The 25984-nt window shown below is 41.3% G+C and overlaps 1 protein-coding gene across 1 annotated transcript in view; it reads left to right on the forward strand.

Moving 5' to 3' along the window:
* Positions 1 to 25984, forward strand: part of SLC25A13 (solute carrier family 25 member 13) — a 214526-nt gene that overhangs the window by 168468 nt on the left and 20074 nt on the right. The window contains exons 14-15 of the mRNA XM_060020496.1: positions 5419 to 5559; positions 23534 to 23672. Coding sequence (XP_059876479.1) covers positions 5419 to 5559; positions 23534 to 23672 — 280 coding nt within the window. The remainder of the gene's footprint in view (positions 1 to 5418; positions 5560 to 23533; positions 23673 to 25984) is intronic.

Genomic DNA, 25984 nt, shown 5'->3' on the forward strand with positions numbered 1-25984 from the left:
GTTCCTTTCTTCAACCCTACCCACTCCTTTTGCCCCACATTCAGCATCCAAGCCCTGCTGATCTCTGTTGCATCCGCCCACCCCCTACTTCATTACCAATGTAATTGTTCTAATTCTGGCCTTCTTTCGCTCTCACCTAGTCTGCTAAAACCCTAATTTTTACCCCTGCCCCAGGGCTCTCCCTCCTAATAAACTCTCCCCTCTGCTGCCCGGTCATCCTTCTGAGACATAGATACTAGTCACAGCACCCTCCAGCTCCTGAGCGTCATTTGCCAGCTCTCTTCCCACCACAGGCACACACAGAGGCACTTCCCCGGAAGGCGGCCCCATTCCTGAGTGTAGCATTCCAGGCCTTCCGTGGTTTGGCCCCCGTAGTCTTATTTTTCACCATCCTCCTTCATACCCCTTCCAGGCCATCTGAAGCAATGATTCTTCCATGCTGCCACGATAAGCAGTGGAAATAAATGCTCAGGCTCTGGCATCCAGCAGGTATAGCTTTGAACCCAGGCTGCACCTTCCTAGCTGTGTGACGACCTCAGGCAAGTTACGTAACCTCTTTTCAGCCTTGGTTGCTCACTTATAAAACTGGAATAATATATTACCTACCTTACGACATTATGAGGACCAAAAGAGAAAATCCTTACAGAGCTCTTAGCACGATGCCTGGTACGTAGTAAGTACTCAGTAAATGCTACGGGACGATAATGTTGATCTCATCATAATCATTCTAATTAAAATCTCTTTGGGCAGATGTGGTGCTGGGTCTCTTTACCCTCTAAGTGTAGCAAGCTCTTGTCACTGTCGCTTTGTGTCATTCCTTGCCTGGATCACCTAAATCCTAATTGCACTTCAGTCACCAGTTGATGCATAATCTCCCCAGATTATCCAAGTCAGCAGAAATCTCTCCCTCCTTTGAACTGCCATGGCAACGTGTCTGGACTTTAGCTCTTATCTCACTTATCTTTTCTCACGTGCCATTTTTTGTATTCATAAGGAGTCTATTTCTTGGACTCAGTCTTTCCTCTGCTTGCTGGTTGTGTAGCCCTAAGGGTAAGTTGCTGTATTAGTTTGCTAGAGCTGCCATAGCAGATATACCACAGACTGGGTGACCTAACATAGTTTATTTTCTCACATTTCTGGAGGCTGGAAGTCGAAGACCAAGGTGTCAGCAGGGTTGGTTTCTTCTGAGGCTCCTTTTCTTGGCTTGAAGATGGCCGCCTTCTTACTCTGCCTCACATGGTCCTTTCTCTGTATATCTCGGTTTCCTCTAGTTGTAAGGACACCAGTCACGTTGGTTTAGGGCTTACTCATAGGATTTCATTTTACCTTAGTTACCTTTTAAAAGGTCCTATCTTCAAATACAGTCACATTCTGAGGTACTGAGGGCTAAGACTTCAGTATATGAATTTCGGTGGAACACAGCGCAGCCCGTAATAGTTGCTTTAATCTTTCTATGCCTCAGTTTCCTCTTATGTAAAATCTGGAAAAACATATGTTTTGAGTAGACTGAAGATATGTATACATGCAAAGCAACACCCTAATAGCCTATGATGGATGCTTAAGGAATATTTATTATCTCTACTCCTGTTTCAAACTCCTTGAGAACAGGAATTCTTTCTCACTCATCTTGTGTCTTTATTGTTGCTAGGACAAACTTTGAACATGATTGCTTTGCTATAAATATTTGGTGGATAAATATATGAACGAACGATCAAGTAGGAGAAGTGAGCCTGCAATAGGTATATGTGTTTCTCTTTAGATGCATCCAGATAGTGGATAGCAACTAAGATTTCAGTCACAAAGACGATACTGAGAAACCTGAAGACAAGTCAGTCTCCCCACTGTAAACATAATATGCCACACGGAGCCAGTTCCTGTATGGAAAATCGTCACCTGGCCTACTTGTCACAGACTCCAGAAAGTCACAGGGAAATGATTTGTGACAAAATTGCCCACATACAAAAAGCAGTGTCTTCACACAGCCAGAGCCTTCAAGTGATGAGGGACACAGAGACGTCACGTGCACAATAGGTGTTCCTGTCCACTGTCTGCAGATTCAGCTCTCTTTGATCTCTGCAGAGGAGGGACGTGGGTAAGGTACTGTGAATGGATAATAGACCAGGAGACTGAAGAGCAGCAGTAGTGCACTGCTCAGCGATCAAGTCACGATGGTGCCCAGACATCATGCATCTGATGATAAGCATCTTCTCTTGGTGCCTTGGAGTCTCTCATTTCCTTCCAGCTTGACTCCAAAGAGCCGATTCATCTTCAGCCCCTCTCCAATGTGCCACTTTGAGTCTGTAGGTTCTTTCTTTCTGAGCCCACCAGAGGTAACTAGTGCGACATTATTTTTTTCGTAGTATCACTGCACTCTTTCTTCCCACTGCCTCTGTTCCCTGCAGCTCTCTGAAGGGAACTTTTGCCTCATCCTTAGTGATTAGACAGACTTCACTGTGCGATGCTAAAAGATTGGTATCTGTCAATTGGCTTGGAGTCAAGGGAGTTGAGTATAATTTCTTGTTTTATTGTATATAATATTAACTTTTGTGGGTATTAGTTATGATATCAGATAATGAATAAGATAGCAATTCTATACCTAACAATCATACCCTTTAATAATGTTACCACTTGGAGATGTATAAAAGGTTTGTTACGAGGTCAGATGTAAAACATACAAATGTTACCCTCTGAAAGAATGTAGAAAACTAGAATTAGAAATCACAGCTTTAAGCCCTTTAAGCAGCCTCTCAGAGTTGAAAGGCAGCCTAGAGACGATGCAGTGAAGTAAAATGATTCTCAACTCTCACCACACGTTTTAATCACATAGGAAGGGGCAAATGTAGAAATCTTATTTATCAGGAGTAAGATCTAGAAGTCACTATGTTTGAAAAGCTCTGCAAGCAGTTGTAACATGCCACCAGGGAGGAGAGCCATCAGTTTAGGAGCTAGAGGAGAGGAAACCAATGTGTTTGAGCCCCGTGCTGGCTGCTGTGCATTGGCCGTCTCTTTGATCCTCGTAACAAGTGAGATGGTACGACCAGTAGTGACTGAGGATCACTTGTCACATGTGATACTCAACTGCCCCTTAGCTGCTGTTGGCAGCACTTGGTGAGTGTGCGTTGCATTCCTGTTCTGTTCTTCAAGAAGATCCATATATGTGTACGCTGACTGCTCGCCATTCTACCCGTGGTAGACACGGTCTTACCCACTTTTGAGCTTTTAAAAGTCAGCCTCAGGTTAATTCCAACTCAGCGAATCTTTCCCAGCCCTTCTGCCCCATGAAACAATTTTTAAAATTGTATTCATTTTCACAACATGAGAACTCAGGTCCAGAAGCACAGACATAATCCTTACTGTACCCTCAGTGCTGTTACTAGGCCAGGGCCTTTTCATCTCTTCATTATGGCTCCCATCAGCAACCCCCCCCCCCCCCGTGTCGCTTGGAAAGACGCAGGTGCCAACTCACAAAATACTCAAGGGCTGCAGGGGTTGGTCTTCCCACCTGCCTGTGGGTCACAGCAGCCTGGGAGCAAAGCATGGCTCTTCTGAGCCCTGGGAGCAGTGGAAGCAGAATGGCTTCGTGTGGACCAGAAGAACACACCAGCCTCCCCTTCCCACTTTAGAAGGGCCTTTTGTGGGCCTTTTCGTGAATACAACCCAGGTTTTTCCTACCACTTCTGTAGAGTCACTCAGGAGAGATGAAGGTGATGGGTGAAACATGATTTAAGCAAGTACAGAGAGGGAGTCTGTGGCAGTCTAAACACAGGGGAATACTGCCTTCTCCATAGTTTGAATGTGTGGAGAGAGAGAAAATCCTAGTCTGTTTTTAGGAACAAATGTGTATTGACTAAGGTATCAATTTGGTAAAAATGGAAAAACGATTTGATTGAGAGAGTTAAAAGGATGAACATTTTTCTTTGGTTTTTTTTGGTTAACGTTGCTTCTCATATTAGATAAAAATGAATACTGCTACATGACTTCTTTATAGAAGTAACACATGATCTATGCAGAAGAAACAAAAAACACAGCAGAAAAGAAATCTGTAACCCTACCACCTCAAAAGCACTACATTGGTGTCTCTCTTCTACATGATGGTCAGGGATAGCAGCGGGAGAGGCGTACGTGCATTTACGCATCTGAGAGTTTTTACTTCACGATGTGTATTGACCATTTCCCACCTTATTTTTATTGGCTGCATAATATCTCATTTCAGGAGCATCCTCAAATGCATTTAATCTATCCCTTCCCAGTGCATGTTTATGTTTCTAATTTTTATTTCCAGGTATTAAACTGTACTTTAAAGACCATCCTTACAGCTGGTTTTGATTAGCACAAGCCATTTTGTGAAGGCACGCGCGTTGGTTGATAGGATCAGAGGATCTGGCGAGAAGTAGTTTGGTATGATATTGACCCAAATTGTGCATGTTACCATGATAGCATCTGCTAAGCTGTCAATGTCAGCACCATGTCTGTGGTCTGGTTCGGTGACGTCGCTGTATAATGAAGATTCTGAAGTACGTTCTGTGTCAGCCTTAGTTTAGATGATATAAAAATATATTTGAGACAAGGAATAACAAGTTGAAGTACAGTAAGAATGTAATTGCTTATAATAAATATAGGCTTAGCTTCAAAATAGCTAGCTTAAAATTCCCCTTACAGTGTGCACTTTGGAGATTTCCACTGATGATCTTAGAGGTGAGGCTCCCAGCCATTTGCTGGAATGAACACACATTGTTCACAGTTTGGGCTGTAATTGATTTAATGCATATTTTTTACTACTTTGACATTTATCTTGTATGAAAAGAGCAATTCTATACACAGATAATATGTAAATATAATACGTAAGTCCATAAAACGGTGTTTGATGAGCGATCTGATTTTTTAAGAGAAGAAAAAGTAGCTTTCATCTAAGTTTGCATGTCCTCTGGCAGTTGTTGGAATATTGAGAGAGTTATGAAGTACATCATGCGAGAGCCTGTGTCCTCTCTGCCCCCCTCCTGTTCTGACAGGCAGATTCGTGTCTCTTTATTTAGATACCACTTGACTTTCATGTTATGGCTGCCTTTGTGTGCTTGGCTTTGAGTCCTGTGGCGGCGGTTGATTGTGCTTCAAGGAATGTTTGTCATTTTCGTGTGACGACTTGGGTGAGGCCAACAGAAGCCTCTCCGTGTTGGGCCAAGTCTCTGGTCTTTGCTCTCTTTCACCCTCCACATGAAGGAAATAGAGCCTGATCCAAGTCCTCCCAGGCAGTAACTGTGTTTTGATTCAAACTCATAATCACTGTTTTAATTGATGGGACAAGGATTGAAACTACAGTCTGTTGAGAATAGAATATTCTGAGCTCCTTTGAAGAGAATCACTCATCTCTTACTGAACCACCCCGCGTTATACTAAATCTTTTCTTTTTCTCCCTTTTAGGCAGGAGCCTCCCAGGTGATTTTCACAAATCCTTTGGAAATTGTCAAGATCCGTTTGCAGGTGGCTGGAGAGATCACCACTGGTCCCCGAGTCAGTGCTCTGTCTGTCCTAAGGGACCTGGGCTTCTTTGGGATCTACAAGGTAACTCTTTTCAGTCATTTATTTGAGTATATGCTCATCTCCTAAACTAGTAACTGCTCATAGGCATGAAATTGATTCCTCACATTTCTATACCTAGAGAAGATCTTCTGCCGGAGCTCATAGGGTACCTTCATGCCAGTTAGAAGGAGGTGTCCTTTCCTGCCATCTGCCAAATAACTGTCCTTAGAAAACATAAATCAAGGATGAGTATGATGACATGACCCCCACAGACACTGTTCAGTGCACAGCTCTTTGCCGCAGCACTGGGTGGAGTTTTGTTTGGGTCTGTTACTGATATAAAAACCTAATTCTCAGTGCTGTTGTCTATGAAAGATAGCTGCCAGGGTCACAGGGCACCGTCTTTCGGGAGATGGGCTGAGCTCGGTTTACCCACGCGCACGAAGCCCATACCAGATCAGGAATTTATGTTCCGATCCTGTACGTTCCAAACCTATCCCTATGTGTGCCTTTTCGTAATTATTCTGCATCTTAACCATTTATCATTTAGAAAACAGTTTTTCAGAATGATCGCAAAACCAAAATTATAGAAAATTCTTGAAATTTGTCATTTACACTCTTCTACCAAAGAAGTTGTAATGAACTAGAATTAGCTTCACATATGCCCTGTTATAAGGCTTCATCAGACATTAGGTGTTCACCAATTTTCAATGAGAAGATTAAAAAAAAAGTTTCATGGCCAACTTGAATAAGTAAACCTTTAGGGATATAGGAAGGTAAGTCAAACAACTACTTAAAATGTTGGTTTTCATTTATTTACACATAGATATATAAAATCACATTACATAAAATTAATATTGCTTTTTTCTATACACACATATCAAGAAATATTTTATTCAAGTTTCTCATGTGAATTTTGAATCAGCGTCTTGATCACCACTTAATTCACATTTTAAATCAGCCATTCACGTGGTTTTGGAAAGTCCATTGTCTTCATTTTCGTTCCAAGCTGTCAAGAGGAAGTCACTTCTGGACTCTGGGCAATATTGCCCCTAGAAATTTTGTCCCACAGACACATAACATTACAACAGTTGCTTTCTTTCTTTTCTATTCCCAATTTATCCTGAATGGATATATAATGGTCCCATATGTAACATATTGCTTTTTAGAGTGAACTTTAAATGCCTTGCTCTGACATTCAGCACAGCATTTGTAAAAGTATTCCCCAGGAATACTTTTTTACCCTTTTCTTTTTAACTCAGTTTTTTAGGTGACCTTGGTGAACATCCAGTGTTAGTAATAATTGAGGTTGTTTCAGGTAAATCTGCCTTCCCCAAATAGAGCTCTGTACTTCTCAAGGTCAAGTGGTTGGAAGAGTACCCCAAGATCTGAGACTCTGTGAGGATCAAATATTATGTGACACCCTCTTCTCTGAGGTTAGTTTTCTGGGGGAACCTTGCCTTAGATTTAGGCATCTTGTAGCGTTTAGGAATAAGCATGCTGATTTTTTAAAGTAGCACTTAAAATGCTCAAGGTGATTGTGCGGTGGAACACAACACGATAGCTATTTCATTTACCAAATTGTTATCCAGCTGTAAGAAATAAACAGTATTGTCATGAGGCATAGCATTCATCAATTTGAAGGAAAATCCTCTTCTGTTCTGCATTTTTAGTCTCTTGCAGACTATCACACGATGTCGCAGCATGTCAGTTTGACAAGCTGCCAGGCAGTCTTTCAGTGGGTTGTCTGGTAAAAAGCACTTAGGTACTGTGGCAGTGACTGCTATCGAAATGTCTAGATGGATAAAATGGTAAAAACTTGTTTGCTGACACAGAAACAGAGACTGTTAAACTACCTGCAAACGAAACAAGACTGAGTTTTAGTCCTTTTCATCTTCACAGTGTTTCATAATCTTAATCCCCTTTAACACCCCTTGGAAGTAGTTGGTCTCCTAATTTTGTAGTTAGGAGAATAGAGGTGCCAACGGTGGTATCTGAGCTGAAATTGAGGCTCAGAAGTTTCTTGTTTCCACTTTTGTACTAAAATGGCTTTCCTGAAATGAGCAGGATTGCTCAAGTTTGAGCAAGAGACCTCTCCCATATAAAGTTAGTTTAATTACTAGCCTGGTGGTTTAATCTAGTTCAGAGGCATTCCACAGGCCTGGGTGCTGCCTTTCAAAACACTGCTTTTGGTGTCTTGGTAATTACCAGGTGAAGTCACTAACAATTTGAGCTTTGAGCTTCTGGAAACTTGATTGCATTGCGAGAGAGTGACCTGGCAGGCAGTCTCCTCCGTTCTGCTGGCCATTGGTATCATCAGCTAAACTCCCTGAGACCTGCGAGGCTGGACTTGATTCAGCAGAGTTCCCCTCTCCACTCAGTCTGATTGGTCTTGTATTACCACCCTAGCTTATCCTCATTTGTTTTATCCCACCTTCCAACCTCAGCTTTTGTAGTTTATCCTCATTCGTTTTATCCCATCTTCTAACCTCAGCTTTTGTAGTTTATCCTCATTCGTTTTATCCCACCTTCTAACCTCAGGTTTTGTTTCTTGTGAGTTTCCTTTCTCCAGGCTCACCTACCTTGCCCCACCCCTCCATGGTCAGAAATCACTTTAGTGGTTCTAGATCCCACCTTTTAGGGGCATCACAGCTTTAACATTGCTATGTAGTTTACTATGTTGTTGTTGTTGTTGTTGTTTTTCCAGATAGCGCTCTTCAGTGATAAAGCTTTTCTCTGTTTCTAGTCTTGGTTGGGTAGAAAAATGCGAATGACCTGTGGTGACTAATACTTTTAAATCTGGTATGTGTCCCTCTGGGTGGGTCTTGAAAAAGAGAACTTCTATCCTAGTTTAAGGTGGGACAGGTAATCTTCATTTTCCCTCCCTTGGACCCTTTGTTTGCTGTTGTTAACATGACAATGCGGGACCCAGGAAGGGTTGAGTGTAGGCTCTGTCTGTGTGTTTAGACCTGCAGTGCTCAACCTCACTTAATTGGACTTAACCAGGCTTTCTGTTTTTCTCCTAAATTGACTTGCAAAATACCCAACTATTCTGCAACTTTCCAGTAAAAGGTAATTAGAATACTTGCTTTAGAAATACATTTACAACTGAAAAAAAAAAGTGGATGTGGTAAACATTTCACATTCCTAAAGTTAGAAATAGTTTAGAGCAGAAAGAGTGAACTCTGTAAACAAAGTACCCCCCATTATAGTGACATTGTTATAGCCCAGAGTAGGCAGGTGATTGAAGTAAAGGCAGGATAATTAATTGCCTTTGAAAGAGCTGTTTGAATATAATGTAGTTTTTTAAAATCTGCAACAGGTACTACTTTTCTTAAGAATATGTGAGGTGGTATTTCCCTTTCACTAGGTAACTTTTGTTTTATTACATAAGCCCCTAGAGTATAAGTAAAATAAATTCTTATCTAAGAAAGTGTTACACATCTACTTTTGAATGGTACCTTTTCCTTAGGAGCCAACAGAGCTTCAATGAGAAAGATTATACCTTCTGAGTGGAATAGAACTTATTTAACATTAAATGGCGGCACAGCTAAGATAGACTAAATGGTGCATGCATGCTTCTGAAGCAATGGAGTAGTTCGTGGCTATTTTTAAGAATGAAAAATGGTCAGTGAAGCAATAGTGGCAACGATCCATCAAGCTTTGTTGAAAATGGTTATCAGGTTGTGTAATCACAAATTAAACATTTCCATGTAAAGCATGGAAGGTCACCAAGGAATATGAGCTCTGTCCACTGTTTTCGAATCAAAGGCCTCTGTCCCACTGCATTTGACAGAGAAAGTCATCCCTTGGTACCCGTGGGGGACAGACGCTCAAGCCCCTTCTATAAAATGGCGTAGTACAATGAATAAGTTGGCCCTCCATATCCACAGGCTTCACATGCAGTTGTATTTTCATCCACATACGTGCGTGGTGTGTATGTGTGTTCATTCATCGTGTGTATATAAATGAATCATTGGAGCTACTGTTCATAATATCAGAAAGCAGGTGATGACACATGTTCTTGATTATTCTGCTAGTTATCTCAAAGGGATATTGTTTGGTCTTTTAAAGTAAAATACAAGTTTATGTTTCAAAACAATGATATAATTCAGAAATGTCTTAAAGTAAAATTTTCTCTTTACCCCTTACCACCCTATTCTCTCTTTAAAGGATTACCACTGCTTACATTTTTTATATATCTTTAAGAAAAGAAAACCTTTCTATTTAAATCTGTATTTATTTCTCTCCTCCCTCTCTCCCTTTTCTCTATCAAAAATTGTACACACACACACACACATCAATGGTGTATCTGTGTTTTAACAAAAACAGAATCCTCCTAAACACACAATATATCTTAATTCTCTTTTCTCATTTTATTTAATAACTGTATATAAGTTTCTTTTAAGTTTGTTTGTTTGTTTGTTTTTAAAGCAGTTTCCTATTGATGGGTATTTAAGTTGTTTCTAGTTTGGGGACATCACAATGACAGGGTGAACATCCCTGCATATAGTGTGACATACTTTTGTGAGTATATACAATGAGTTCTTAGCAATCCCTGCATATAGTGTGACATACTTTTGTGAGTATATACAATGAATTCTTAGCAATGAACTTGTTAGGTCAAGGGGCATGTGCATTTTTTGGTGTTAGTAGATTTTGTCAGATTTCATCAGTTTATCACTTTTATCTTGGTAGCATACAAGTACGTAAGAATAATTTCTCAAGATAGCAGCTTTTAAAAATACCTGCTTTTATGAGCTCATGGCCCCATATGAAGAAAACAATTGTTTAGTCATGGCTTTGAGGACATCGTGCCATGCTAATTTTCTATCACTAAGGGACACTACATGGTTTTACAACCACCCGAGTGGCGGTTCTCTTCTGATTCATCCACCTTTCCCTTTCACCCAGACCTCTATGAAAGCCTCCTCATGGGTTTCTCTATTTTGATTCTTGACTCCGTCAGATCCGTGGTCCCCACAGCAGCCAGAGTGATGTAGTTAAAATGTAAGTCAGGTTAATTCAGTCACTGGATATACGTCTCTTGAGGTCTGACTGTGTGCCTGGCACTGGTCTAGCCATTTAGAATGTCACTGTGAAAAGCCAAGCCCCTGCTCACTTTGGTGGGTAGAAGTCAGCCGTCAAGAAACCAAATATATGACATCAGGTGGAGCTGAGAACCTTGAAGAAGAAGGAGGCAGGGTGAGGGGATGGAGAAGGGCGGAGGCTGGATGGAATTGGGATGTTGCCTTTTAATAGGGTGGCCAGGGAAGGCCTCTCTGAGGAGATGATATTTGAGTAGAAACCAGAGGAAATAAGAAGCTAGTGTGCCCTACAGAAACTGTGTCTCTGGTGAAAAACTGTCTAGCAGTTAGACTAGAACCTACTGCGCTTAGACTAGAACCCCAGCTCCATCCCTGCTGGCCCCGTCCTCTCCACCCTCCATTCTGCACCGCCCCCCTACTCTGCGAGCTATGCTGGCCACCTTTCCTTTTCAGATACTCCAGGCTCATCCGCTCATTTTCAGTTGCCTGAAGGCTCTTCCCCTCACATCTTAGCTCAGCAGATGCCTGTTCAGAAGGACACCAGGTCACTTGCTGTCACATCCCCCTCTTCCAGGTCTCTATGTAGCACCCATCACCATCTGATAGTTCCGTCTGTCTCTGTCTCTCCCTCATCCAGAGTGAACTGTGATACCAAAGACCTAGCTTACTCACTGCTTCTGGCACATAAGTAGACATTTGATAAATATTTGTTGAGCAAATAAATGGTAAGCAAAAGCCAGGTGTTTCCAAGTTACTAGCAATGATATGAAAGCAGGGAGAGAGAATAAGTTGACGAGTAATGACCACAGAAGACCAGGATACTGGGGAGGTCAAACATAAAGGAAACAGCCAACTAGATGAAAGATCGCTTTCCCAGGTTCCGAGGCCTCCATTTATTCACCTGGAAAGCTCTGCCCTGGGCACTGGGAAAATGAAAGTGAATTATAGTGCATGTTTTTATAAAGAGTTTACCATCTCATGGGGGCGGTCAGACAAGTAAAGAGACCCTTGGAATACAACACATGCAGTTGAGAAGGGCTGTCAGAGTGCTGCGCACAGAGTTCTAAGAGGGATGGAGCAGACTCATAGCAAGAAAGCCAGGGGGCTTTGGAAGGGGAGATGGCATTAAAAGATGAGTCATAGTTAACCAGGTAGAAGGCAAAGACAAATGGCATGATAGGGTTTGTGTTTAAGGAGGGGTAATTCAGCGTCAGTGTGGAGAGTGCCACACGGGAGAGCAAGACAGAAGGCTGGGAAGCCAGTTAGGAAGATACAGACTGGGGATGGCAGGGAGGAGGGATGACCGTGACCTCAACCAGGGCGTCACGGTGGGGAGAGGCAGTAGGGGGATATATGTAGAGGATGTGCGAGAGTTAGACTCACAAAGTCTTGGAAAGTGATGAAAGGTGAAAAGAAGAGGAAGATTAAATCAGCCCAGATTTCTGGCCTGAGCACCTGGATGGACTGTGATACTGTAAATTTTATAATTTCATAATATTTGAGAAGCTGCAAGAAACCTTAAAAGACCTTCTGTCTGGTGTTACCTTTATAATTGAGGAATCGAAGCCCAGAAGTCTTAGGAGAATCAGCTAGGTGATTGGTAGGCAGGGCACAGCTAGGCCTGACACTGTCTCCTGACACCCTGTCTGGTGTTCTTCTTACTCTGCCCTGTTGAATGTAGGACTAGAGCCTTGTCAGAGGGATGGGAACTTTAGACAGTCTTTTAAGGGTCATCCACCTGCATGAAGCTATGGGAGTGGGTAAGATCCCCAAGCTGATGGGACACCAATGATGGAACTCAAAAACTACCCTCATTAGGGTGGCAGGAGTTAAGTGAGTATGGGGGAGAAAAGAGCAGAAGCAGCTGTCAGGTGGAGAACCAGAAGAAACAGTGCTGTGGGAGCTGGTAGAGAGCTGAGATGTAAGCGGAAGAGGAAGAACTTGAGTAGTATCTAGTGCTGCAGACCAAGGGGACTGAAGTCCAAGAAAAGGCCTTTGAATTTAAAGATGGAGGCCACTGGTTATCCTTAAGAAGTCAGTTTAAGGAGAATGGTAGAGGCAGAAACCTGGTTGAGAAAATATTAGCCGATACAGACCATTCAACCTAAAGGTTTTACCGTGAAAGAAACAAAAGTGAAAGCATACAGCAACTGGAAGAAAAAGTAGAGGCGAGGGATAACGTTACAGGGGAGAAGAGGCTGAGAGATTTGTGGTTTGTTTTAATTTGTTGGAAGAACCATGCCTGTCTGTAGACAGAAAAAAGAGTCACTGAAAAATGGAAGGATTTGAAACATCTGAAGATATAGCAAGATCAGATATGGTGCTAGGACTTTTAGGAGGGACAGAGGCAGGGTCCAGGCTTAGAAGCCTGTGTTTGTTCGCATGGGCGTGCAAGCTCGTTAGAGCTAATGTTTGATGAGGGCTCACTTTGTGCTAGGCCCCATGTTTAGAGCTGTATACACTTTACATCATTTAATCCCTACTACAGCCTACTGATGCTGATAGTTTTGTTTTTTTGTTTTTTTAGCTCCAAGTTACAGTTGAGGAAAAGAAGGCTTGATGGGTTTAGGTAATTTTTCTAAGGTCATATACCTTGTAAGGAAGTGGGAGGCTGGGTTTCAAACTCAATGCAATCTCTCTTTGAAACATGAGTTATCACCTAGAGATATCTTGAGCCAGATGAGAGAGAGCATGTGTCTGATAGATAATTCAGGGAAGTTCAAAGACAAGGTTCTATGCTACCCACGGATATGGAGCAGTTGGCAGTTTTGGTGTCATTGTTGATGCGAGCGTGCTAGGAAAATGGAGATGAAAAGATTTGAGAGGATACCAAACAGCACGAATGTGTGATAGCTTAGGTCAGGGTAGTTATATGATCATTTTTTCCTCATTCCTTTTAGTACCCAATACTTTTAAAAAATGTTAGTTAGAATGGCTCAATTTTGCTTTGTTTTGTTTTTTAGAATAAGCACATGTTACCTTAGATCTGATATCAACTCTTTAAATTATAGGAATTAAAATGATTTTATCCATTGCGAGGCAAGAGGGCCCTTCTGTTTCCTTAACTCTTGCATTAACCAGCATAGCAGTACAAACCTCACGTGCCCTGCAGAGAGCCACATAACCTGACAGTGAGCCAAGCTGCTACCCAAATGATAGCGATTTGTGTTCTTTGAAAAATAACTTTGTGGGGCTTCCCTGGTGGCGCAGTGGTTGAGAGTCCGCCTGCCGATGCAGGGGACACGGGTTCGTGCCCCGGTCCGGGAAGGTCCCACGTGCCGCGGAGCGGCTGGGCCCGTGAGCCATGGCCACTGGGCCTGTGCGTCTGGAGCCTATGCTCCGCAGCGGGAGAGGCCACAACAGTGAGAGGCCTGCGTACCACAAAATAAAAAACAAAAAAAAATCTTTGTGCCTTCCTGATAACTTTGTCATAAATATCTGCTGTAAAATGAACATTTGGGGCATTTTGTCTTATTAAAAGACAGTTATTTTAGAAATTAATGAAAGGATATCAAGTACCTCAAGCGGCCAGGTTTTATATCTAACATGGTGTGAACTTGTGACTAATATTGGAAATGATGTAATACTGTCCCTATTCTGCTTAGAAGTTTGCATTTAAAAAAAAAAACTGAAAAAAAAAAAAGACTTAAAAAAACCTTTCTGTCCCTGTGTTTCAAATGCATTATTGGTAAAAGAGGATAGTAATGATACCTACATTTGGAAGAGCAAATAAAAGGAGACATCGTGAAAAATATTATTTTTATTGAACAGTGCTGGAAGAAATGGAGTGTGCTGAAGGGGGCTGGAAAATATTCTTTAAAATATTAAAAAATGGTTAATTATTTATCATTCTCCCATTCATCCAGCAAATATTTGTTGAGGGCTAACACTCTGAGGTGTGCTGAGTTACAGAGATGAGTATGGCCTTATTGCCTTCAAAGTGATCAATATTAAGGGAGGTGAGAGAATAATTCTAGTGCCATAAAGTTCTTTCAAAAGTTAATTTTAACAGGTAGTATAGCTTTTAAGAGAAGAAAATTCAGATATAAAAAAGTATGTAATAGTAAAACATTAGCCTCCTAGCCTCATGCTGTGGGTAACCTTCTAGAGGCAAACATTTTTATCCAGTTAGTGTTTTGTTTTGTTGTTGTTTTGTTTTTTGCTAAGTGCCTGCAGGATTGGTTTCAACAGCTCTTTTTTATTTTAGTTCATCTTTTGGAATATAATATGCTGTTCTTTTTTGTTGTTTTTGCGGTACGCGGGCCTCTCCCGTTATGGAGCACAGGCTCCGGACGCGCAGGCTCAGCGGCCATGGCTCACGGGCCCAGCTGCTCCGCGGCATGTGGGATCCTGCCGGACCGGGACACGAACCCGTGTCCCCTGCATCGGCAGGCGGACTCCCAACCACTGCGCCACCAGGGAAGCCCTAATATGCTGTTCTTTATATTTAGAAGTATTGAAAGTGATGCTCCTACTCCACTGTTCATAGAGGGCTCTGAATATATTTTCCAGAAGTGATAGATATATTTCTACTAATCTGTCCTTATATTTCTCTGGTTTCTAATTGTGACCAAGTTCTGTATTTAAAAGATGGCTAATTTGAGAAATGTTCATCTACTGTAAAGTTAAGGAGATATGTCTTGTGACAGCCATAGTCCCATGTGGAGTATGATCAGTTTAGCAAACTAGTTTAAGCTTACTTGATAGGATTAGGTCTTCTGCCAAATAAAAGATTTGCTCTTAGCCTGATAAATGTAGAGCTCTCCTGTGATTCAGGTATGAAACCATATAGGAGTCACACTCCAGCTGCCAGTTGTTTAAAGACTATATCAGCTAATTCTGTTTTCCCCTCCGACAGGACAGTGTGCTTTTCGTTGATAATAGTAATTGTCTTTATATCACCACTTTTTATTGAAGATCCTTGTGCTAGGTATTATACTAGGTACTTTATATTCATCATTGAATTTAAATTTAATTCTTATGTCAGTACAAATATTACTCACTTTCTTTGGAGAGGAACTTGAGGCACAGAGATTTTAAGAACTTCGCCCAACATCAGGTAGCTAAGTGGCAGAGCAGTAATCTGAGCCCAGGTCTCTGACTCCAAAGTCTGTATTCTTGCTCCTGCAGTATCCTGTTGATGTGGAGTGGCGGAATTCAGATATAGATCCATATTTAAGATGATACATTTTGACACATATGTGTGTGTGTGTATATATATATATATAACTGAATCATTTTGCTGTACACCTGAAGCTAATACAATATTTAAATGAAATGTAGTTCAATAAAAAAATTTTTTTTAATGCTCCCTCATACTATCTGGACAGCAATGAAAATTGCTTTGTTTCTGAGTGGAGGGAGAGGGAAGGGGGAGGGGAAAACCCACCCCTAAGAATCAGGAACTCCAAGCTTGTCTCACATAGGTTTGCAGACTGAATTTATATTTCTTGAGTGATATGAAAACTCTCAAGCTGGGAATTTATTTTAAATAATCTTGAATTGGTAGTGCCTCCAGCTCCCTGGCAGAAGCAAACACAAGTTTCGTTAAGAGGAACCCACCTTCAGCCCAGATGTTAAAGAATTTTCATAGATAATGTTCCAAGGAAAATGGGCAGCTCATAAACAAAAGTCTCAAATCACACAAGGGAACAAGGCACTTTAAAAAGAGACGGCAAAAACAACTGACAGCATTTTAAACCTCCAAAGATTTAAAATTTAAAAATTATCATAGCTCTAAAGTGAATGTTTTTGTTTTAAAAATTAAAAAGGTGAATATATTTATGATGATTGAAATTTAAAATTCAGCATTTCAAAATTCTTGCTTTAACAGCAGATTAAACACAGCTGAAGAGAGAATTAGAGAATTACTCAGAATAGAGAGACAGAGAGTGAGACACAGGAAAGTGTGAGGAGGTCTAATGGGTATAAAAGAAAACCAGGAGGAAAGGAGAAATGATGGCTGGAAATTCTCCAGAACCATTGAAAGCTATCAATCCATAGGTTCAAGAAGTACAGCAAATCGCAAGCAGGATAAATAAAATTAATTCAGGCTAGACAGTCAGAATGAGACTGTTGAACGCTAAAGCTGAAGAGAAGCTCTTAAGTGGCTAGAGAGAAAAGCAGATTGTCTTTAAAGGGGAACAGTTGAACTGATGGCTAACTTAGAAACAGGAACCGTGGAAGCCAGAAGTCATTTGAATGGTATCTTCAGTGTGTAGAGGAAAAAACCTTTCAACATAGAATTCGATACCCTGTAAAAATGTCTTCCAGGAACAAGGGTAAAATAAAGACAATTTTTAGACTAGCAAAACTCAGAAGGCATATCACTGGTAGAACCGTACCAAAGGAAATTCTAGAATGTACTTCAAGTAGGAGGAAAGTGATTCCAGATGGTAGTTTGGAAGTGGAACAGGGGATGAAGAGCAAAGAAAAGTGGTAAATATTTAGTCTAAATAACATTGTCTGAATTTAAATGTATGTGTGTGTGTGTGTGTGTGTGTGTGTGTGTATACACATACACGTATATGTATGCATGTATGATGGTAATTACAATGCTTAATGTTATCTGAGCTAGAATTAAAGTCCATAACAATGGTAAGATGGAGGGGTTGCTTCTAATTTAAGTAGTCTAATGTGCAAGTATTATATAGGAGGAAGGTAAAGATAACAGACTGTAAGTTAAGTATTTATAGTAAAAATTTCAGTGTCTAAACCTTGGGACTAGAAACAAACCATGCAACTTGCAAATAGGTAGCAGGGAGAAGTTGGGGGGAAAGACAGCAAGAAGGGAAAGAAAAGAAAAATGGAAAAGATGGGACGTTTTTTACAGATTAGCTTTGTGAAGGGGACAAAGCTTCTCAGAGACCAAAATTCCATGTAATAAAACTCTGAGCCACTTACTGGATTTCCAGTCCATCTAAATGATGAGCGTCATTGATGGCAAAGCAACATGTAATAGTAGAACAGTAGAGAATTAGACCTGGCACAGGAGTGGCATTTCCTAACAAAAAACCTTGAGTTACCAAGGTGCTTTTGTTAGAATTGCAATGAAATTAGGGAGACACCAATAATCTAAAAGTCCCTGGACTAAAGAAAGCAAGTAGTAGGCATTGATATTTTATATTCAAATTGAAGTAACTTCAGTGTCACTTACATGGAGTCTCCAATTGTTGACTGGTTGATTTGGCTTTAACGCCAGTGACACAACATAACGGAGCTTGGCACCAGTAATGTTTCTCAGCAAGATATTGAAATGCACCCTGTTCAAATCCCTAACTGTCCCTTGCCTGGGCAGGAGAGGTGCTGCCAGGCTGTGTATACAAGGGTTAACTCGCTTGGGAGAAACGAAGAGGAATGCTAAGGGATCAAGACATGACATGCTGCCCATTGTTTGTAGCTCCAGGATCAAAATATACAATTATACATGCCAAATAAATTCTAAACCTGTAAGGTAGGAAAAGAGGGGTGGCTCTGACTACAGGTGCCAGAAGCATTAAATAACCTTCCCAGACAAGGTGCACCACTGTTGTCTTGAATGCTGCAGGGTCCGTCCCGTACCCCCCCCCCCCCGCCGGGTCTGGCCTTTTCCCCCATGCTAGACAATGTGCATTCACTGCAGGAGTCTCTGTTAAGCCTCTGTCTCCCAGACCTGCTGGCTCCTGGTGCCCAGCCCTGACACAGAGGTGCCTTTGTGAGTGTAATTACCTTCCCCTGTATTAGAAATAGTCTGTTTCAAGCTGTATTTGCAGGTACAGCTAGAGTAAGCAGGAATTAGCATGTGAAAAGACCTGCCCTGGCCCTGACTTCTTTATCAACCACCATCCTTCAGGATGGTTTTTTTCCCTCAGATTGATTGGGCAGGTGTGATACCATCCAAGATGAAGAGCTTTAAAAGAAGGAAAAAGACACTGGAGTTAGCAGTGTATGTGTGTAAGACACAAATCCTGTTGTGTTTTATCTTTTGACAATTTCATGCCAGACAGAGCTGCCGGAGTCAGCTTGGGTGGATGGTTCCAGCAACTTAAGAATTGATTAAAGCTCCTTTGGGCTTTCACCATAGTGTCCACATCCAAAAAAGCATGAGAAGTAAAGCAGATATTTCCTTTGCCATGGCGATACAGTGGCCAGCGTCTCTAAACACGTCTAATTGGCCTGTGTGCACCATGGACCACTGAAGTTAAATGAAGTTCCTAGACGTTAACTAGAATGGTGACGGAGAGACTTTGGAGGGATATGGAATTGGAACAGAGCCAGAGTTGATAATTAAACTAGATCTGAGTTTTGATTCAAGTTTATTCACATATAGGTCTCCCCTGAGATGCCTTTTATTGTTCCTGTCTGTTATTAGTGGGCCTTTTATTAAAAAGGAAAAGAATAATAATAATAATTTCCCCTTTTTGGAGAAAGAGTGCTTTAACGAAGAGTAAGAGATCAGATGATTGCATTTTTCATTTATTAATTTCCCCCAAGTGATTTTACTGTGTGTACAAAGGAACTTCAGGGCCAACCGGGGAATGTCCAAGGGCAGGGCTGCCTAGAGCAGGGAAATGTGGGGATTTTTCTTAAGGAGAGGAACTTTTAAAGATTTATTTTAGGTGGTACACACTTCGTCATTTATTAATTTTTTAATGGCCAAAGTACTTCTTTTTGTGTTGCTGACGCAGGCTCTTGGGCAGCATGGAATGTTCCCCTTTATTATAAAGTTGCCTGTTCAGAATGGCTGATCACTTGGTAAAAATGGTACGTGGGGCAAGTAGAATTCAAGTCAAACAGGTTTATGTTTTGATGTAGGACTGGAGGATGGGTGTTCACTGAGAAGTGAAGGATTTATCAAGGAATCTGGGGAACATTCTCACTGTTGGAACTTTAAATGCCTTTCTCACATCCTGTCTCCCTTTTCATTGTGCCAAACTGGCACCTGCCTTTGTGCCTTAGGCCTGGAGGAAGTCGGGGGTGGGGGAGGAGGGGGGGAGGAGAGCAGGAAAATTTAATAAGCCTGTGCCTTTTTCTTCAACCCTTTGCAAAGTTAGCTTTCCTTGGGAACTGGGCTTTGATGCCTGGGGTGTGAGAGACACCTCATGACTCAGGAGAAGTGATGTGCTGCCGGGAGATGCCTGAGCAGGTGCTGGGCTGTGGGAGGATGCAGGCTCCAGGAGAGGCAGGGACCACAGACCTCCTCATCCCCACCGGCCCTCACGCTTGTCCTGGACTTGATACTTTACATGGGACTTTAATAATTATTTCCTCGTGTAGTCCTAAACCCCTGTCCCCCTCCCTGCCCCGAAGAAGGCAACCTTTGGCCATTTTGACAGGAGAGGAAGGTTCAGAGCTCTGTTTCCCCCAGTGCTCTTTCATTACACAGCCACACAGCCATAGAGGGGAGGGTACCTCTCGCAGGTCCCAGGGCTGCTTCATACGTTGCTCGGTGGAAATTAGAGTTTCTAAATGTTTTCACTTGCTGGCTAGATGGTCCTGCCTCTGTGAAGCAGAGATGGTGGCCATTCCACAAGGTAACTTTCTTCCTTCACTTTCCTTTTCCTTCCTGTTTTTCAGATAATCAGAAACCAGAAATGTCTTACAGAGTCTCACCTTGGCTCCAGCATCCGTAAATTATTTAAGCACATTGTCTGATCCCTGGTAGGAAAAATGCAGCATATTTCTGACCAGTGTAGCTCCGCCTTTTCCTTAGATGTGGTCTTTCTTTGTTTGTTTGTTCATCTGTGTTTTGATCAAGTCATTTTTCTTTGTAGTCATCTGGAACTGTTCTCAGACATCTCTTAAAGCATATCACACCTCTTATTAGGCTCCTATTCTCACACTGATACATGATTTACTGTCATGATTTCAGGAAAGCAGAGTTCCTTCTTGGGAGAACCCAGCTGCTGCTTCACTTGGCCTTACTCTTCTTGTGTCACAGGGATGTTTCTAATTTCAGGTCACATATCAGTGTATCCCGAAGCCTCTCATTTCTCTCTTTAGTTGTGGTGTTTTCTGTGGGAGTTGGCAAAGCCAAATCAGTGTCACCAGGAACATGTCTTAGGCCCTAACAGCCCAAGATTTTGTTGTTTTCTAAATTAAATCAGGCAGTAGTTTCTGGCTCCTGGTCGCCTACACTCTGAAATAGGCAACGCTGACGTAGGCAGATCTACAGCACTGAGAAAGTGTGGAGCCATGTGGAATCTACTCCTCGTCTATCTTCTACTTACTTGGAAAGGGTGGTGTTTGGGTTGAAATGAATGAAGAGGAGGTATTTAAGAGGTTGATGTGCCTAGCTTAGCAGTTATCAAAGACGAGGTAGAGTGATACGTGTGCCTTGATTGATCAGATGAATGGGGCATCGAGTAGCTTTACCTGAGAGGAATCAGGCTGACCAGGAGAGGAAAATGGGAAAGTGAGGTCATTACAGAGCTTTGACAAGGGTGGCAATACTGGGCCTAACCCACAGGACAGCCAAGACCATGATGATGGTGGAGCTTTTAAAACAGTGTATAGAAAAGAAATTTAGGCAGTGTGGCTGAGGAGACGTTAGGCCATACCGCCCCCTCACCCTCCCACAAAAAAGAAAACCAAAACACTGGACAGCATGAATTTAAGGAGAAGAAAAGCATAACTGAACCACAGAAGCATGACCCCGACTATGGAACGGTTGGTAATATTACTGTTGAAGGCGATGCTGCAAAACATATATGGTGGTTGCAGTGTTTATCTCTTGCTGGTGAAAATTAAGGGCAATTTAAATTTTTAATACTTTACTTTGTCTGTGATAGGCACTTACTGTTTTCTAATCGGGGGGAAGAACATGTTAAACGGAAAATATTACCAGCAAAAAAAGAAAAAAAAAAAATGAGCAGAGCATCTAGACTGAAGTTCTGTAGATGCAGAAATTTGGGAGATGAGGTCTGTAGTAAAAACTAATAGATGTAGTTAAAAGCAGGATTCGTGTAAGGAGGAATTTTATCATCCTAAAAATTACTCCTAAGTGATTTGTTTAGTAAGTCAGTAATATGGCAAGTTTTTTTTTTACTATATTGAAGGAGCCAGACATGAAGAAGATTTAACTGATCTTAATATGAGTTGGTCATTTGGTGTTTAATTTGAATATCTCCTGGACAGACTCTGCATGTGAGCAAATAGCGAACAGAACTTATGGGAAGGTTTGTAGGCAAAATAAGGAAAAGGAAGTAAAAATAGACAAACAAATGAGTGATAGTATTACCCTTACACAGTAACTCCCTGGATTATAACTTTTTGAAAAACAAATCATCAGGAAAGGATTGGACGCTACATGGATACTGGTGCTATACTGTACTTTTTCCCTTTGAAAAAACTGGGAGAGGTGGAAAAAACTCGAGCCTCCTGAGTTTTGGACCTGTCTCTGGCACTGCCTCCAAGGAGGTCCCTTAAGCAAGCCAACAGCAAGGCCCTTAATAAACCTGCGATTGATAGGTTAACTGTCCTGGGCACCAATTTGCACATGTATAAAATGAGGAATTTGGGTGTGGTGAATTTTGTAGTTCTTCTTTTCAGTTACGCATTTAACAGTTTGGGTGTTAACAGAAGTGTGGGCTGATTGGCCATACGTGATGGGGGATCTGTACTCAAAGTGGCCAGAGGCAGCTTAACACATCCATGGGTGAGTTGATTGAAGAACAGCCAACATGACAGAATCCAGATTCCAAGCATTTGTTCTGGTTGGAAGGATGGGCCAAACTAGGATGAAGTTTAATAGGATTAAACACAAAGCCCTGCTTATGTTACTTGTTTAGGACAACTAATTAAGTTACAGTAGACCTAGGTTAATAGCGGTTCATATGAAAAAGACTAAGGGCTTTATTACCCGCAAGCTCAGTGTGAGTCAGGAGTGTAATGCGGGTGTCAGAAAAGCAAAGGCTGCAGTAACAGATGTGTAGTGTTAAGGAACTTTGACAGATTGGAGGCTGGCATCAGGCAAATACCCGAGAGCCAACATCACTAGACCTCAATAAATGTCGCTGGGCTTGGCTAGATCTGTGGAATCTGGATGGATTCATTATTTTCCTTGAAGAATCTCTAAATTTGATGAAAATTTTTAGGCATTAGAAATCTGTGAAAGAAATGGTATTAAATCGTTAAGTATTGAAAAGGGGGGCTTCTGAAGGTAGGTGGGTTTAGCCTGCCTAAAACACGGTATATGTCTTGTGGTTTTCATTAGAATTTTATATCGTATTTCTGGGCATACATCAATTTTCAAGCCCTCCCCATGGCATTATTTTGGCACCAGAAATTATTTGGTGAAGAGTTTGCCTTAGTTGCTAATTGTTCTACACAGAGCTCTTAAATATATAGGAATTATTATAAACATTTTAAGGCTTTAGGACAGGCATTTATCAATGTTTCATAAACCCTGGGGCAGTCGGGCTAAGTATATGAATAAATTGGGGGAATCCATGAACCCCTTGAAAAGGTGTCTAATTTTTTACATATGTGTAATTTTTTCTGGGAAAGAGTCCAGCATTTTCATCAGAGTCTCAAACAATGTGAAAAACAAACCCCTTCCCCTACCACCTTTATAATTTGTCCACTTCCCAGTGTGTAAACACAGAGGTATCTTGGTTGTTGTTGCCCATCTTCTGAGAACAGATCCTCCTTGAAATGCCAGCGACCTGCCATCAATTAGGGATTTAAAAGGATGTGGCAGGCAGAGTTCCGAAAATGTTTTCATCGAAATCTTACCATTAGAATAAACAAGAACTCTCCCCTCTCGCTTATACCACACAGTAAAATGTTTTATTTTAAAATACAAGATTCTGATTTATTACTTGCAGAACTTGGGTTATATATGTTTTTTTCTGTTCCCCTTTCAACTTGTTAAGTACAAATTCGGTCTTCTCCAGGAATATTTTGTTCTGAGGGAAGTTCCAGAGAAGCTTGATCTTCTGAATGGGATATGTGTTTCATGTGGTTTTTCTTCCTTTTCAAACGTACAGGGTGCCAAAGCGTGCTTTCTGCGGGACATTCCTTTCTCGGCCATCTACTTCCCATGCTATGCTCATGTGAAGGCTTCCCTTGCAAATGAAGATGGGCAGATTAGCCCCGGAAGCCTGCTTTTCGCTGGCGCCATAGCCGGTGAGTGTCCTCAGAGCTCTGTTCCCCCTGTGCCACGGCACTGGAATTTTTGCTTATCGCTGTCGACAGGGTACACGTGAGATGGCTTTAGATGGCTTTGAAGAGCTACTACAGTGAAAGGGAAAGAAATGAATCTTACTTCTGGCAGGTTAGACTATTAGACAAGCTTAATTTCTCAACTCCAAAAAAAAGCTCGTTAAAAGTTGGTGCGTTTGTACTATTGCTGGATTCCAGTTCAGGTTCCATGTCATTTCATAGTTTCACTTCATGGTGTAAGAACAAGAACTGTTCAGTCAGAAGTTTTTAAAAATGTTAATACTTGTGCCTTAAAGGTGTCTAACCAAAATAGTACATAAAACTTGTCCAGAATTTAAGCAGTAGTTATTGTCATTGAGAGAAAAGAAATGTAATAGAACTAGAAACAGCTTGGGTCTATTAGAAAGCTGATTCCTGCTAGCTGTGTAAGGTTGTAAGATTCGGGGTGGGGGTTGTATTTGAATCTCAGAGAGAAATGACTATCTTCTATAGTGCTACAGTGAAAGTATCAACAGAAGAAAATAGATGCAGACGTTGGCGTCTACATTCCCAGTGTAAATCCTTAGAGGAAATTTGATTATAGCCCCAGCAGGAATGAGTTCATTCTTTGATGCTTCTCCTTGTTTAGAGACCCTAAAGGCTAGAACAATCTGGATTAGCTCTCCAGGTGGTGACAAACATTTAATGAGTTAACAGACCCTAAGGCAGTCATGGGGTGCCTGGGTCCAGACAGTTTTGATACAGGTGTTGTTCTCATCAGACATGTGGCTTGAGCCTCTTGAGAACTACCCCCTGCTTTGAGAAGTTGTTTGCTATTTTGTGAGCCCCGTGTCCTGCCTGTAGCCTGGGGAGCCCTGGAGGCGGGAACCCATGGAGCTCCTCTGTAATTCTTGGTGAATCCCTTTTCTTCAAAGGTGGTGATGTTGGTGTATGAGGCAGGGCTGTCCTTTCCTGGCTGCTCAGGGAGCCTCGTATGAGTAGCAGTGAGACCACTCTACCTAAATCATAAAAGCATGATCTCAAGACTCAACCATAGAATTCCCTGTTTTAATCCCAGTTTGGCTGTTGACTCACTCACTGTGTCCTTTATATGTCATTTACAGATGTATAAACGATAATATCTTTTGAATCAAAAGGGTATAATACAACTTATTTCCAGTCATTTACTTGAAATCAGGTAGGACCTACTGGGGAGAACTAACATACCACTTAGTAGTATGTGACCTTGGGCAAGTTACTTAAGCTCCCCGGGCTTGGTTTCCTCAGCCATAAAGGGAGATGGTAATTGTACTGACTGGAGAGAGTGGTTGTGAGGCTCTAATGAGAGCACCCATGTGGAGGACTTAGCCTGTAGCCTGGCAGAGAGTAAATACTCAGTACATGTTATCCATCATTACGTTGAATCCAAGAGAATCTGTCTGTAACTCACTCCAAAACTCAATTGCAACATCAGAAGATAAAGCTCAAAGTCTAGGACATTCTCCAAGCTTTGTTTTCTTTGAACCACAAAAATATTGCTTTTAACTCTTCCCTTGGAGAAGATAGCTACCCAGACATAATTTTTGTCTCTGGGTACAAGTTTTCCTGGGTGATCCGTGCTGTCAGAACTGTAGAAATTATGAGTGGATTTTTTTTCTCTTTTAAAGTTTATTGTCTTCTATTTTTTGTTGGATTATGAAAATATTGACCATTGTAAAATATTTGGAAAGTATCGGAACACGTAAATAAGATAACAGTATCCATTATTCCATGACTCTAAGAAAATCACCATTTAATATTTTTGCTAATTTCTCCCCCCCTTGGACGGTTTTTAACACATTATGGGTATGTGGTTTTCACTTAGCATCGTTTCTGAAGCATTGTTCACCATCACTGCAAAATGGTTCATGGCATGTGCTGTGGGGTCAGACTATCCGGGTTCAAATTCCAGTTTCCCTGCTGAGAACTGTATGACCTGAATGAGTTACTTAATGCCTCTCGGCTTGTTTCTCCACCTCTATATGGAAATAAGAATAGTCTTAGTCTTGTAAGATTATTATGAGGATTAAGTGAATTAATGGATATAAAGATCCAGGAAAGCACCCGGCACATAATAAGTATTTTTAAATGTTCAATAATAATGTTAATTTTCTTATGTCATTTAAAACTTTGGAAACAAAATTTTTAATTTGCTGCATACTTACATCACCTTCAATCTTAGAAAACAAACTTTTTTTTCAAAAAAAATTTAAATACATGGTATTGTTAAAAAACATCTTTGTGCATAAGGCTTGTCC

Source organism: Delphinus delphis, chromosome 9 (genome assembly GCF_949987515.2).
Source record: "Delphinus delphis chromosome 9, mDelDel1.2, whole genome shotgun sequence".
In the NCBI taxonomy this organism is placed as follows: domain Eukaryota; kingdom Metazoa; phylum Chordata; class Mammalia; order Artiodactyla; family Delphinidae; genus Delphinus; species Delphinus delphis.